This window comes from Hyperolius riggenbachi, chromosome 5 (assembly GCF_040937935.1).
Source record: "Hyperolius riggenbachi isolate aHypRig1 chromosome 5, aHypRig1.pri, whole genome shotgun sequence".
NCBI lineage: Eukaryota > Metazoa > Chordata > Amphibia > Anura > Hyperoliidae > Hyperolius > Hyperolius riggenbachi.
The window spans coordinates 378,442,680-378,459,384 of NC_090650.1; the positions used below are offsets into that span (position 1 = coordinate 378,442,680).

At 44.3% G+C, this 16,705-nt stretch overlaps 1 protein-coding gene across 3 annotated transcripts in view; it reads right to left on the bottom strand.

Moving 5' to 3' along the window:
* The window catches only part of WWP1 (WW domain containing E3 ubiquitin protein ligase 1), a 259,846-nt gene that overhangs the window by 23,991 nt on the left and 219,150 nt on the right, over window positions 1-16,705 (bottom strand). For all 3 annotated transcript variants that reach the window (XM_068237622.1, XM_068237623.1, XM_068237624.1), the window contains 5 exons: window positions 12,310-12,438; window positions 6,824-6,896; window positions 6,532-6,603; window positions 4,474-4,562; window positions 694-853 (listed from right to left, as the gene is read on the bottom strand). In XM_068237622.1, the coding sequence (XP_068093723.1) occupies window positions 694-853; window positions 4,474-4,562; window positions 6,532-6,603; window positions 6,824-6,896; window positions 12,310-12,438 (523 nt within the window). The remainder of the gene's footprint in view (window positions 1-693; window positions 854-4,473; window positions 4,563-6,531; window positions 6,604-6,823; window positions 6,897-12,309; window positions 12,439-16,705) is intronic.

Below are 16,705 nucleotides of genomic sequence, written 5' to 3' on the forward strand. Positions count from 1 at the left end.
CGCTTGCGCAGGTGCAGAAGTTGTCAACCTGACAAGCATTTCCAATGGACCAAATGACCCCCGGCAACCAGCTGGAGCAAAGCTGCAGCGAGGGACATATCGGCTGCCAGGGGCTGGAGGAAGCCCTGAGTAAGGAGGACTTTTTTTTCTACCTCGGATCATTCCTTTAAAGAGTACCTCAAGTGACATGATTAGATAAGCATGTACGTACAGTTCCAATTCTACTAGCCGGAGTTCCTTTTTCTGGTATCTCACTGTAAGGGTTCATAATCCACAGCTCTATTTGACAGTTTCTCTGCAGTCTGTCTCTGATAACCAATTAGGACTGAAATTTCTGTGTGGCTGGCAAGTTCAATAGTTCATGATTTGTCTGTATGGGAGCTAAATAATACTGAAAAACTACCTTCATTTACCTGATGGCAGCCAAAACTTTCATCTTGGCTTTGCAACCTTTTAAACAAAAAATAAGGCTAAAAGATTCCAGTAAAGTCCAGTTTAGGATTAGGACTACAGACACAATTTGTTTATCCCATCAGTATAAAAAATTTTAAGTCCAGCTGAAGGTAACTTATTTCAACGTTAATATACCGCCATCTGGATAATTGAGAAATATCGTTCGTAGGCTACTTTTAAAACTATTATTGTATTTCTGGATCAGGCCCAATACCACATCTAGGAATTATGAAGACTGACCATAGCGATGAAGCGTCCGATGAAGCAGAAGTAGGACAGGTGATCAGGGTTGATGGTAGAGGCTGGGTTGATCTGTAGACAATAATTGCTTTTGCCAGCATACTCAAACAAGCAATACATGGGATTGAGCACTTCATGGGAGAGCAGGAAGAACCATTCTCTGAAAGGAAGAACAAAGAAGAGTCAGTGAATGATTCTCAGAGGCAGAAGCATCCTCCGTTCACCAGCATAACTTACAACAGTGGAAAAAAAAAATCTCCCATGGTTAAACAGGTCAGCCTTGGCCTTGGGAGACCTCACGTTAAAGGCAGCCATACACTGGTCGATGTCCACCAGATTGACCAACAGATAGATCCCTCTCTGATCGAATCTGATCACAAAGGGATCTAATGGCTGCCCATTACTGCACACATATTTTGAATCGATTTCAGCTTGAAATCAAGTCACAACCTGTGGAGCTGCCACCTGCCTCTCTGCCCGATGTGCTCCCCTGGCCAGCAGCAATACATTACCTGTCCACCGCTGCGAGTCCCCGGTCCGTGCTGACACTTTCTCCAGCTGGCCTGTCTCCTCTTCACTTCCTGACCAGTCTTGTAAGTACAAACAGTAGAGGGCGCTCTACTGTCTGAACTTCGGCTTGTCACAAGAGAAGACAGGAAGTCATGAGTAGACCGGCCAGCTGGAGAAAGTGTCAGCACGGACCGGGGACTCGCGCCGGTGGACAGGTAATGTATTGCTGTTGCTATGCTGCGTCGGTTGTTGCCGAATTGATCACCGCTAATCGATTGGTCAACATTTGCATTATCAATTTCACAGCAGATTCGATCACAGTGATCGATTCTGCTGTTTATCGACGGGAAATTGGCGTAGTGTATGGGTAGCTTTAGTTTGTTCTCAGGCTTTTTATCCTATATCAGATATGTGTCCAATAGTTGACACACTCATTCTATATGTAGTATGCGGATACATCCGCCGTTAGCGTAGGGACCCCTCTAGGAGATTGGCGTTGATGCCGGCAGAGGGGCTTAACCCACATGCCCGTTGTATGTGGCACCAACTATCTTGTTTATTTTTGGATGTTGTGTTAGCCGCTGGTGATCTTTGATTTTTGAGTACCAAGCATCATTCTGTTTATATGTCAAAAAATAAACACAGCTAACCTCGCTTACCAAGAAGGTCTCGCTTACCAAGAAAGGTTAGATAAACTGGGTTTATTTAGTCTAGAGAAAAGACGCCTTAGAGGGGATCTAATTAACATGTATAAATACATCAGAGGGCAATATAATAGCTTGGCGGATGAGCTTTTTGTCCCTAGGCCTTCTCAAAGGACTAGAGGACATGATCTGCGCATGGAGGAAAAACATTTTAGCCATTTATTTAGGAAAGGGTTCTTTACAGTAAGAGTGATTAAGATGTGGAATGCATTGCCACAGGAAGTCGTTATGGCAAACTCTATACCATACCTATGCCTGCGTTTCCACTAGTCGTGGTGCAATACGATCGCACTGCATGCAGACTGCATCCAATACAAGTCAATGGAGTAGTTTCCATTGATGTACATTTCATTTGCGATGCGGTACGATGTGACACGGGAGCAATTATGGATGGCATGCTGCAGTTTTCTGCAGCACGCAGTTTTACTCTTGCCTTCAGTAATCTCCTCCTACAAGCTACCGCATGCCCAATTTTACTGTTTAGCAACCAAGGGGATCCGCTGCACCGGCATTGTAAAAGTCCGATTTTTATTGAAAAACTAATAAGCTGGACATGCACAATAGCCCACGCGTGTCGGAGCCTCACAATCGCTTCTTAGTCAGCTATGAGCGTGAACTATTGTGCATGTCCAGCCTATTTACTTTTCAATAAAAATCGGACTTTTAGAATGCCAGTGCAGCAGATCCCCTTCTTTTCTTTTCTACAGTACTATGGGGTCTGGCTGCCTGAGGTCCTACTCCTGGCTAACAAGGTAGGGTGGTGAGCGGTGTCAACCTTTTCCTTCAACCAAACTTCACACACAGATCCCCTACTTTTTGAGGGAGGTGTGGCCTCTGTCTCAGACGAAGGAGAGACGAAGGAGAGCAGAAGCATCCTCAGTTTACCAGTTTACAAATAAAACCCCACTTTTTGAGGGAGGTATGGCCATGTCTTCACACTTTCATGTGGTTCGTACAACAAGAATGTGTTGCCATGGATATGCACAGAATGTCGTCAAACTGCCTGTTACTTTGGCAACTCAAAACAGTTATTTCAAGACAAAACATTTATATTGCGCTTTTCTCCTGGCGGACTCAAAACGCATGAGCTGCAGTCACTAGGGCGCGCTCTATAGGCAGTAGCAGTGTTAGGGAGTCTTGCCCAAGGACTCCTTACTAAATAGGTTCTGGCTTACTGAACAGGAAGAGCCTGTGTCAGGGTCAGAGCTCTTAGGGCCTGTTTCCACTAGACGCGTTGCAATGTGCAAACCTCTCAGCATCGCCACGAAACTGCAACCAATTTAAGTCAATGGAGTCGTTTTTCACTGACGCAAATTTACCTACGCGATCCAGCGCGATGTGACGTGGGGGATATTATGGATAGTGTAGAAAGGTGAATTCCGCACAAATGTCGGTAGAGTAGAAATAGCTTTATTAGATCAAACACATATCAGGCTAAAATCCATCACCACATGCTGACATGTTTCGGACGTTACACGTCCTTAATTATTCACCTTTCTACACTATTGGAAGTGGGGTCTGAGCAGCCCGCTTTCCTGCACTGTCGGCGGACGGAGTTTGTGAGCGGAATTCCACCTTATATTATGGATAGCATGCTGCAGTTTTCCGCAGCACGCATCCGATCCCCATAGCCGCAGACAGGAAGCCGCATGACGCCGCATCTGGCTGTCCCGAAGACAAACGGAAGTACCTGCGGAGGGTTGCGAGGCGATAAGGCGATCACCTCGCATCCTATTCACCAGTGAAAACGGGCCCTTAACCATTACACTATCCAGCCACTTGCACTATTCAGCTACTGCCTGCCACTACACTATTTTACAACCCTACATCTGGATCATTAGCTCTCTGCAAACCACATGGGGATGTCCCCGCTCTGACTCGGGATGGTCAGCAAGATGCTAATCGTTACAAGTTGACACATTTTTTATTCTACATTTATGCAGCTTGGAATTGGACCAATCAAATGCAGCAGCTACCACATATAAAAGCTGCATACATTTGAATACGTTTAGCATGGAATGCATGCAGTTAAAGGACAACTGTAAAGAGAGGGATATGGAGGCTGCCATTTTTATTTCCTTTTTACGCAATACCAGTTGCCTGGCAGCCCTGTTGGTCTATTAGGCTGCTGTAGTGTCTGAAGGGCACCAGAAACAAGCATGCAGCTAATCTTGTCAGATCTGACAACAATGTCAGAAACACCTGATCTGCTGCATGCTTGTTCAGGGACTATGGCTAAAAGTATTAGAGGCTGGTAGCCAGGCAACTGGTATTGTTAAAAAGGAAATAAATATGGCAGCCTCCATATCCCTCTTTTTACAGTTGTCCTTTAAGTTGATGGGACATTGACCCACAAAAAAAGAAAACACAAATGCAAAAAGAAATGCATAGGGCAAAGAATGCAAAAGCATGCATTGTTCTGTGTGTGCGCATTTTTTTTTTTTTTTTTTTTTTTTTTTTTTTACTTTTTTCCTGTTGTAAATGACTTTTGCAGATCCCTGTGATTATACTCTCCTATTGACTAAATTACATTCTAATGAAAAGTAAGGCACAAGGAGACATTTACCTGGCCAGCCCTCCATAATCCAGGCCTTCTTCACCTCTGAACATTACATACAATCGTCTTCTTAAGTCGTAAGGCTTCAATGCCATAATCTACACAATGGAAAACGAAAAATAGTTCATCAAGAAAGCTTTATGTTCCAACCGTAACGGTAGCCCCACTTCCGTCACTTTTCCTGTCTGTTTCCCTTAACAGAAAGAAATGGAAGTCCTTAAAGGGAACCAGAGATGGGGCTCAGAGACGAACATCATGATAGATTTATACATACCTGGGGCTTCCTCCAGCCCCAGCGACAGGAACCAATAGAGGCAGCGGAGGATGGCGGCGTGGGAGCGATCCATGCGGATGGGGCTGGAGGAAGCCCCAGGCATGTATAAATCTATTATGATGTTCGTCTCTGAGTTTCTTTAGGCCTCGTTCACATGTGAGTAGCGCAGATGGCCGTGCGATCCGAACGCACCGCAGCCGATCGCACGCCATCTGCGCCGCTGCTGATCCCATCCATTGACAGTGATGGGATAAGCTCTGTGCTTCCGGGCAAAATGCAGGCAGCAGTACGCAAGCGCTTCCCAGCGCATCGTACTGCTGCGCAGTGCAGTAGATGTGAACGGTAGAAGGGCAGTCTATGCCCTTCTGCCGTTCCTGCGTTTCAGCACATCATACGCGCTTCCATATCCGCACGGAAGCGCGTATGATGTGAACAAGGCCTGCATGTGCCCATCAGAGAGAAATCTGCTGCCTGCCCATACACCGCAGGCTGATTCCCAATCAATTTCAGCATGAAATCTCTCGGGAGGGAATCTGCCTAGTGGCGCCACCTCTGTCGTCCCAAATGTTAATGTCACCCCCCTGCATTAAAATATCTCACCTGCCAAGCCGCTAGCGTCCAGCTGCTTCCATATGCACCCGCCACGTGCTACATGCCAGCAGCACAAGGCGCCAATGCAAAAGCAGCTGGACACTAGCTGTGGGCGGCCGGACAGGAGAGATATTTTAATACAGTGTGGGGGGGAGGCACAACAGCGGATGGGGCTTTCATAGTGTTCAGTCCGATATAGCACGCTGTTACCACTGCACACAAGATCAACCACATTGGCCCTAGAATTCCCAGCATTTCAATCAATAGATTTGACTGATTTCAGCACAAAATCGGACTAATAGTTGATCGGGCATGCTTGTTACAGCACCGATTTTTATTCAATTCAATAATAATTATTGAATTGGATGGTCAATCAGCAGCAAAATCGACATCAGTACAAAGGGGAACACAGGAAAGAAATAAAAGTTCGCTATTGGTTTTAAAGAGAACCTGTAACAAAAAAAAAGTTCCCCTGGGGGGTACTCACCGCTGGCTACCCCCGAAGTCTCCGGCAATCCTCCCTCGACAAGCCTGACAAGCGCTGATTTATTTACCTATTTCCGCCTATCTCCGAGCGGAGAGCCGATACTGCGCCTGTGCTGGAGCCGGAAAGGTAAATATTTACATTCCCGCTGTTCGGGGAGCTTTATTGCTGCCACCGTGGGACCGAGGACTGGGAAGCCTCAATAGGATCCGGAGGCTTCCCCCATCCGAGGTGAGTACCCCCAGGGGAGGTTTTTTTTTTTATACAGGTTTTCTTTCACTTCTAATTGCACTATCTAAAGCTAAAATAAACAATTCCTAGAACTGGACCTAGATACACCATTGCATAATTGCACACAACTAACAGAAGGCACTTATCACTTTCATCCATTTGTCAAACGCATGCCGTTAGTCAACTAGAAGATAACACATTACATCTGGAAAACTAAAACTAATTAAACTTTTATAAATAGCAGCATAACTATCCTCCACTGACATCAAAGAACCACTACCGTATTTGGAATTAGAACTCATGCAATATGCACGTTATTTAGAATCCGTTTGGAATTAGGCAAATATAAGAATTATGTTTATAAATAAAAGTGATCAACCTCATTATGCTAACAAGATGAAATATGCTCCTCGTCTAAAATACAATTTTTATAAACAGGCACCAAAGTATCCGGTTTTACTCCCCAAAGATAAAGTTTGGAACTTACCTGCTGAAAGGAGTCCTCAAACAGCGTCTGTCGGGACACGGTTATCTTGACATGGCTTGGCAAGGCATTAGACTGCAAAGAAGTGCACAGTCAGGTCAGCATTTTAATAAGAGCAAGACAGGCATGAGAGCGTGTTTAAACAACCTGACTAATGCAGCAGATTAGCAGCGGGACATCTCCCTTATCGGTACCGGCACCTTTCAGCACTGGCACATTTCAATAACATCATTCTGTCCACTGGCTTCTTAAGATGTATAATCTTCAGATTACTTAAAAAAAAAATAATGATTACCTGACACAAATAACGAAAGTGGGCCAGCTTCCATCGAAAGCTGCGTTCATAGGCAATCTGGGGCCCTTTCGTTCTACAGAGATAGAAGAAAAACATGCATTAGATTTTGGATTTTTTTAAAAGCAAGGTCATGAAGAGCTGTGTTTGACTCAGAGTCATGCAGCACTACTAAATATTTAAACAAATTTCAGTTATAGAAGGAAGCTCTTAAGCAAGGATGTCCTCAGACTGCTCAAAGGGAAATCTAAATTTGCTAAAGGACAGCTACCGATGAAAAGCTCCCAGTTTATTCTGAAGTGGAATTACATTCAAACTTTTTCTTTCGGTATCCACAAAGTATACACACCAAAATAACTTCTAATTGTAAAATCTTGTGCGTGTTTTTTTTTTTTTTTTTTTTTTTAAACCTGAACGGGTTAACAGTCTTACTTTCTACATCTCCTGGAGCCTTATCCCAGTCATGCACTGACAGCTGTGGCTTTACAATATTGTCAAAAATATATATGATACTTTTCTGCAAACGCTGTATCAGTACTCAGGGCCTAAGGAATTCTCAGCTCCCTGCGTGTGTGACTATATTACACAAAGATACTGAGCATCATAGGGAGGTTTGTATTTTTCTTTTCACCAACCTAGGCCAGCTTTCAGTTAGGGGCACTTTGCAACAGTTGACATCCCCTACCAGATATAGGAAACAATCTGCAATACATGAATTGTGGCATAAAGAGGATTGTTACTCTTAATAAAAAAAATATAATTACGCTTTGCATGTTTTGGGTTTTCGGCAGTAATAACAGAGATGTAATTTTCTTCCTATCTTGCTCGAGTCTTGCTACCCGTGCAGCATATGCCATTATGTTCATTCAGCTCCAATGTACTTTTTTTATCTGTTCCCTGCTGTCAGATTTTTTTTTTCTCAGCTACACTGAGTTTTACAACCTTTAATTACTTATTAGTGAGCATGAATGCAGTTCCAACTGCCATCTAATGTGCAGAGAAACTAGAGCCCCGTATTCTCAATCCTTACAGTAAGAAAAGAGACGTGCACAGCTGGTTTTGTGTAGTATTGGGACTGCAGATACAGGTTTATGTCATTATGGAGTATATTCACTATCTGCTGATAAATTACAGTATACTGTTTTTAATTTGTGTACGTGTAATGCCTATTTTGCGTAGGACTTGTTTCCATTGCAATGCAGCTGGCCGTGCGTCAGCTCAGCACTGCGTTGCGTCACATGATTCCCCCAGAGGCGCTTGCGATACCATTCATTTATAAATGAACGGGATCTCAGCGCAATCGCGCCAAAATGCGTGCAACTGTGGGCTGCAATTCAGTGGTAAATCGCAGCACATGTATGGAAACAACAGATGTCCCTGCGATAGAGTTTCCATAAGCACACCCCAAAGCACGCAAATGCAGCAGCCACCGCATATAAAAGCTGCATACATTTGAATACATTTAGCATGGAATGCATGCAGTTAAAGGACAACTGTAAAGAGAGGGATATGGAGGCTGCCATTTTTATTTCCTTTTTAAGCAATACCAGTTGCCTGGCAGCCCTGTTGGTCTATTAGGCTTTTGTGTATTCCTTACCTGCCCTCCTCCCAGAGTCTTCAGACACTCCCACTGAGGTCTATACTAGGAAGTGCACTGTCTTGTCATTAGAAGGAGGGGGAAATAAAGGGAAGAGGAGGAATATATTATAGATAAAAAGAGCCCCCAGCATGCAGCTGTTTGGCAATTAAAGGGCCAGTGCTCCTAAGGTATGTGATAATTCCAAACCATAACAGCAGCAAAAGTTTTGAATGCAGGATTAGCATCTTTATCATTTAATACACTCAGACCAGTTGCTGTTGAAAATGTTTTTATAGTGACAATTCCGCTTTAAGACGAAGTCCATCACGATAGGCTCTGTCTATTTATATTGGAGGTAGAGCTGAACTTGTTATGGATGTAGAAAAGCTAAAGCTGGGAACTATGCTGGGGACAACTCATCAATATAGTCCCAAGGGGAAAAAGCAGCTAGAGGCCAACCCCCCCCCCCCCCCCCCCCCCACACACACACACAGGTATCCACCTAAAAATGAAAGCTGGATGGACATAAATGTTTGCTGAAGGAAATCATCTATGTACTTAATCTTCAGCCAGCACAACACACTAGTGGAGAGAAGCTAGAGCCAGATACATCAGTGGTAGCTGCAGTAACATCACACACAGCTGCTACCCTGGCAGACAAAGAGCAGCGAGAGAGTCAGTCGGATCACACAGGGCAACCATGTCAGCTTTCTATGAACCTCCAGCTGCTGCTGAATGTCAGCACAATCCCAGCAGCTTTCACCTGTACGGCGTATATACATCTGCTCGTGTCAATCACGCCTGGGTCACGGCCTCGGTCTTATGCAAGTAGTTACCCAACAGTGACCTTTCTCCTGGCAGTCCACACAGGACATCATCACTAAAGATAACTGCTAGCCTGAGCTTTCACTACAGGCTTGCATTTTATGTGAGAGAATGAGGAGGAGATATTCACATGTAAAGAGAAAAATATGCAAATTTTAATGCAAATGTTCGCATGTGGCTAGCATACTGGACAATTCCCTCTCCATTGCTTTCCATGTAAAATGTATGCAAATTATCTCATTTCACATGCAGAGCCATGTGCGATTAAGACGCAAACATGTGTGTAATGTAAAAAAATACAGCTGACTGTCCAGTTTTTCCACAAAGCATTCCCACTACATATCAAACAAGCTTATAGCATTCTTGCTAGCATTTTGTACAGTGACTTTAGAAGCAATTTTAATTTAGTGCTGCGATTAGCGATTTCCATTTTTTATTTGGGTTCGGGTAGTGAATTTGCTGCAAAATTGTTTTTCATTTTGGAAGTGTGTCTGAAAGTGCTCTAGTGGGCCATAGCCTTTAGTGGTTTCCCTGCCCGAATTTCTCTAAGTTAAGTACAAGTTCCGGTAAGTAAAGCACATATTACAGACTTCACTTAGGATTGTGTTTTTTCCCTCCCCAGCCCAAAATGAACCTTCTTTGTATTTAAAATGTGCACGATTTGCATCAAAGATAAATTTGGGCGAGGCATGCGGAAATGCAAAGTGCAGCATTGCATAGTGGGTGTGGAAATGTACCTTTTTTTTCACTAGAGGTAGGTCTTAGGGTCAGGCATTGGTAGAGGGGGGTCTTAGGGTCAGGCATCGGTAGAGGGAGGTCTTGGGGTTAGGCATCGGTAGAGGGAGGACTTAGGGTTAGGCATCGGTAGAGGGAGGACTTAGGGTTAGGCATCGGTAGAGGGAGGACTTAGGGTTAGGCATCGGTAGAGGGAGGACTTGGGGTTAGGCATCGGTAGAGGGAGGTCTTAGGGTTAGGCATCAGTAGATGGAGGTCTTAAGGTTAGGCATCGGTAGAGGGAGGTCTATGGGTTAAGCATCGGTAGAGGGAGGTCTATGGGTTAGGCATCGGTAGCGGGAGGTCTTAGGGTTAGGCATCGGTAGAGGGAGGTTCTACGGTTAGGCTTCGGTAGAGGGAGGTCTTAGGGTTAGGCATTGGTGGAGAGAGGTCTTAGGGTTAGGCAATGGTGGTGAGAGGTCTTAGGGTTAGGCATCGGTAGATGGAGGTCTTAGGGTTAGGCTTCAGTAGAGGGAGGTCTTAGGGTTAGGCATTGGTAAAGGTAGGTCTTAGGGTTAGGCATCAGTAGAGGGAGGTCTTAGGGTTAGGCATCAGTAGAGGGAGGTCTTAGGGTTAGGCATCGGTGGAGGGAGGTCTTAGGGTTAGGCATCGGTGGAGGGAGGTCTTAGGGTTAGGCATCGGTGGAGGGAGGTCTTAGGGTTAGGCATCGGTGGAGGGAGATCTAGGGTTAGGCTTCGGTAGAGGGAGGGTCTTAGGGTTAGGCATCAGTAGAGGGAGGTCTTAGGGTTAGGCATCGGTGGAGGGAGGTCTTAGGGTTAGGTATCGGTAGAGGAAGGTCTTAGAGTAAGGCAACAGTAGAGCGAGGGTCTGTATGAGTAGGGTTAGGTTAAGACATAGTAAAATATTGGTAAAGATTATTGATATTTTTCTATTGGAATTTAAGTAGTAGAATATCAGTAATTTTACCCTTATTCTACTAGCAGCAGTGGACATTGTATTTTTACATCACAGCAGAGAACGTCAACTGCGCTGGAATCCAAAAAATGGCCTAGTCTCTACCTTGCCTACAACCTGGGCACTGGTTTCCACAACTAACGGAGTTAATGAACGTAGAATTCATTCATCAGCTTGACCGCTATAAGCAATCAATAGGAAGTCAGAGGATCATGTGAAAACCTTTCGCAAAAAGTATTCCACATCTACACCTTACCTATAAATTAATCACATGTGTAATTATACTACAACCTGCTAACAGCAGTCAAATAAAACACGCACAGCCTTTTCCAAGATACATTCAGGGTTCAATGCTGAAATGAATACAGGTATTTATAACACTTTATCCACCAACCAAAGGGAAGGGAGGACACCAGTATGGAAAAAAGCAACAGAATGAATGAGCCAAAGCGAACCAAATTAAATGGGCACTGTGGCGAATATAAAGCAGCCCATACACTCAGCCGATTTTCTGGCCGATCGATCGATCGCGATCGATCGATCGATCGATCGATCGCAAATCGGTTGGCCAATCGACCGATCGACGGCCGATTTCGATCGATTTCGATGGATTTCCATCGAACTAGCAGGGTGGAAAATTTAGGTCGATCTGATGAGATTGCTTATCAGTTTGCATTGGCCTTAATGGAAATCTGATGGCAAAAAAATGCCATCAGATCGAATTTCAACAGATTTCAAACTGAAATCTATTGGAATTCTATCCTGGTAAAAAATGTTCTAAAAACGCATCAGATAGATCATCAGATGCATTTCTTATCTGTCTGCTGCCAATCTGACGAGTGTATGGGCACCTTTAGTCTAGTGGGATAACCCTGTTAGTATATGCCTAATTGATCCTACCTCTAGTCTCCCTCTGCTGACTCGGGCTGCAGTGCATTGTAATAGCGGATTGCTCCTCCCATGGGGTCAGAGAAGCAGCACCCTTTAGGTAAGTAATGCCGATCACCCCAACCTCGCGCCCTTAAGGGCTCACTCTAGTACAACCCTCTCTTATGCGGAGGTTCATTTTACATATTTTAATTTCTAGCAGCTCAGTTGACTTGAAGTATTTAAGAGTGTTTAACTGAGCTGACTGACTTTTTTTCCACTTCAACAAAGCTTGTTTAGCATTGCATCAATGAGGCTGCAGCTGACCTGGTCACAGCAATGTAGAGAAGTGTGATGGAGGATGGAATACAATTGCCCTGGGCATTCCTCTAAACTATACAGGAGAATAGGAGCAACCACTTAACGATCACTAGCAAAATCTGACATTTGCAAACATGCTAATTCTGTGTCAGGGGCACTCTGTTCCTGAAGATGAATGTGAGAGGTGAGCATGTTGGCCATTACTTACACTGACGACTTCCCAGTCCGAGGGTCATTGAAAGTGGTGGTCTTTGTATTGTGGTCTACAAAGTACTTGACGCCCTCTCTTGTGTAGCGGATTTCCCAGCCCTCTGGCAAAGGATCCTCATTTTGTAAACTGCAGGAAGGGAGTAATCATTAATAGATGGCCTTATTAGATGCAGCAATATTAAATAATAACAAACAAGTAACAGGATGAGCAAAAAAACACTTCTTCAATTAACAATCTGGAATCCAGAGGTGATCAGTTTCTTCCACTCGTTCCTCCTGTAGGAAGAAATCACTAAATGCAACCTGAAGTGAGAGGAATACGGAGGCTGAAATACTTATTTAAAGGGAACCTGAAATGAGAAGTATATGGAGGCTGCCATATTTATTTATTTTGTTGGTCTATGTGGCTGCAGTAGTGTCTGAATAAAACCAGAAAGAAGCATGCAGCTAATCTTGTCAGATCTGACAATGTCAGAAACACCTGATATGCTGCATGCTTGTTCAGGGTCTATGGCTAAAAGTACCATATTAGAGGAAGAGGATCAGCAGGATAAACAGGCAATATGTATTGTTTAAAAGGAAATAAATATGGCAGCCTCCATATCCCTCTCACTACAGTTCCCTTTAAAACAATACCAGTTGCCTGGCTGTCCTGTTAGTCCTCTGCCTCTAAAGGCCCCTACTCATGACGCGATTTTTCAGATGATTTGTCCGACGACCAGCGACTATTTTGAGCGAAGAGCGATCGTTTCCCCAATCCTGCGACTTGGGTACAGATGCACAACCACACGAACGATGCTTAGCAACGCGCGGCAATGACGAACCGCATGGCAGACCAGATCTTTAAGATCCCTGATGACTCCCGCACAAATAACACAATTGCTTAAGCTCTCGGTCGCGCCTGTCGTGCACATCGGCTGGCAGGAGGATGGATTGGGGAGCGCGCATCGTTGTGGACGTCGCTGGGATCCATATTCCTGGGTGGCGAGGTAATATGTAGCTTTAGAATGAAGGGGGGCGTGGGACAGAGGTGCTTCTGGCGGGTAGGGAAGCGGCAAGACCAATGCGATCGCACAATCCTCATGTGTCGGGCATGGCTAAGGATCAGACATGCCGTATCTTTAGTGATAGTCGTGAGGCCACTGTACACATGCTGGTCTGCCCGATTCAGACCAGTGTGGGTATGTAGCTTATTAGAGACAGGATCAGCAGGACAGCTGGTATAGTTTAAAATTAAATATGTCAGCCTCCATATCTCTCTCACTTCAGGTTCCCTTTAAAAGTATTTACACACCAACATGTCCACGAATAGATGCAGCACAAGACTACTTCTGGTGAATGACACCATTTGCAGAGCACAACTTGTTTTATCGGATGTCAATATTAATCACTTGTCCAGACAGAGGCCATGTCCTGCACTGCGAGCTGTCTATGCTACAGGCTGCAGTATACTCAGAGAGGGTGGCTGCTACAGTCTAAACACTGAAGGTAACCTCGCCTATCCTCACGTGTGTACAGTCGCATAGGATAACACTGTGTGCGATTCTATAGGGTGGTAACAGGCTGCAGTATGCTTAGAGAAGGAGGCTGCTACAGCCTGAACACTGAAGGTAACCTCCCCTATGCCTCACATGTGTACAGACCCGTAGGATAACACTGTGTGCGGTTCTAGAGGGTGGTAACAGGCTGCTGCAGTTTTTCAAACCTCAAAACCATATAAACAAGACTTTATATTGGTCCACTGGCTACAATACATTCTAATCACCCTGGAACAAGTCAGGACATCTGATCTATACAGTTTCTCAAGATGACGGAACTGGGAATGACAGGAAACTGCACAATATCCAGAAGGGCGGTCATCACAATTCTCTTGTGACAGGTGCACCTTGATGTGGTTTCTTTATGCCACCAATGATTTCTACATGCCTGGAGTCCTGGCTTTGGGTGGGTTGTGGGTACACCTGTTGTGACTAACAATTGTGTGTGTCTGCTGCGGCACCACACAGACCAGAGACAACACAGCTGACCTCAAACTCAAAAACTATAGAAGACACAAAGAGTTTAAACAATATTGTGGTGTGAGGTAAACAGAACAATGACTCATAATATGGAATCTTTGTTTATTATTATAAGTCATTGCTCCGTACACCTCACATACCACAATATTGTTTAACTATCTTTGTGTCTTCTATAGTTTTGAGGAACCTGAGCTATACCGAGGCTGAGAGGTTTTAAGGTATAATGCTGTGCACAGAAATTAGGAAGAAATACAAAGAGGGACAGGGTATTAGGGTACTGGAGTATTGAGCACAGAGAGGAGTGGGGTATTGGGAGGGATGGCATATTGGGTTACAAGGAGGGATGGACATTTAGAGTAAAGGGAGGGATAGAGTATTATGGAACAGGGTATAATGGCACACAGGGGGATGGGGTATAAGGGTACGGGGATAGACTCGGTATTAGGGTACTGGGAGGGATGGAGTATTGGGGTACAAGGAGAGATAAAATATTAGGGTACAGGGTATAATGGTACAGGTAGGGATAGAGTATTGGGGTACAGGGGAGGATAGGGTATGGTACAGGAATAAAGTATTAAGCAAAGAGAGAAATTGAAATAAAGCACTGGCATGTGACACATAGAGGGATCGGGTATTACACTAGAGAGAAAGAAAAATTAAATATTAGGTACAAAAAAGGCTGGGATATTGGCATACATTGAATCAGTACAAGGTATAGCAATGCTATGCAGTACAGAGTGGGGATAGAGTATTCCAGGATAGAGAGGGATGGGGTATGAGGGGAAACTGTGTTATACAGAATGAGATATAGCAATGCTATGCGGCAACTACTAGAAATAGAGTATTACAGTAGAAAGAGAGAGAGAGAGAGAGAGAGAGAGAGAGAGAGAGAGAGAGAGAGAGAGAGAGAGACTAGGTATTCGGAACAGAAAATGATGTGGTATTAGGAAACACTAAACCATGGAGGCATGGCAATGCTATGTGGTACAGAGAGGTATGGGGTATGAGGTTACAGGGATTCAGGTAGTATAAAGTATAGCTGTGCTTTACAGTAAACAGAGGAATGTAGTGTATAGGAGGGTATTGGTGTACATAGAGGGACAGGGTATTGGAGTACAGAGAGAAATTGGGTATTGGGGTATAGAGAGGGATGGGGTACCGGGGCACAGAAATGTATGGGTATTGGGGTACAGAGAGGGATGGGGTACAGAAATGTATGGGTATTGGGGTATAGAGAGGGATGGGGTACCGGGGCACAGAAATGTATGGGTATTGGGGTAAGGAGAGGGTTGAGTTATTGGGGCACAGAGAAGGATGGGGTATTAAGGCACAGAAATACATGTGTATTTGTATACAGAGAGGGATGGCGTATTGGGATACAGATGGGGTATTGGAGTAAAGAGAGTGATATGGTTCTGGGGCACAGAAAGGAATAGGGCATTAATGTACACAGAGTGATAGAGTATTGGGGTACAGAGAGGGATGGGGTATTAGGGTACAGGGATGGACAGGGTACAATAGTATAGGGATAAAGTATTAGGCATAGAGAGAAACTGAATATTTTAGTACACAGAGAGATGGGGTATTGGGGTACAGAGAGGGATGGGGTATTGGGGTACAGAGAGGGATGGGGTGTGACGTTACACTGTGCCATACAGGATGAGATATAGAAATACTATACAATAAAGAGTGTGATAAATTACAAAATACAGGACATAGAAAGGAATGAAATATAAGGAGGAATGTGACACAGAGGCTGCCCTTGTAGCATGAGGTACAGAAAGGATTGGGTATTAAGAGCTATGCAGAGGACTTTACCTATTAATTGAAACATTGATATTCCATAAAAGTAGGCATCATTACTAACCAATTTGCTTCCATAAACCCAAGTCTTTGGACTTGGCAATGAGATGTCTTCTTGAATCTGTGGGCAAGTGCTGACTTTTAAGATGTAACTTTATTAAAAAGTGTAACAGAATGGGTAAGAGTGGGGGGAACAGAACCATGCTGCCCATCAGCTCTGTTACTTTCTACTAACACTGAATAAAGTGCATTGAGAAAATATTTCGCATCTATCACTAAAGTGAAGGAAAACCTGAGTTAGACACATCACTCCTTCCTTGCTACAATCAGTCCATCTAGAGATGAATACTGGCCAATGTCTGGCTTCCTCCTGTGTGTGCTTTAATAGAGCCCATTAACAAGCAGTCCGATAACACAGCACTATACAGACACAGCTATGAATCACACGGTTGTACAGGATAATTATATTGTGGCATGCTTGTCCCCTCACTTGGGTGCAGATCATGAAATGTTCTGACTGCAGAGCAAAGCATTATTGGAGATGTTGGTTGTCTACAAATAAAGCAGCACACC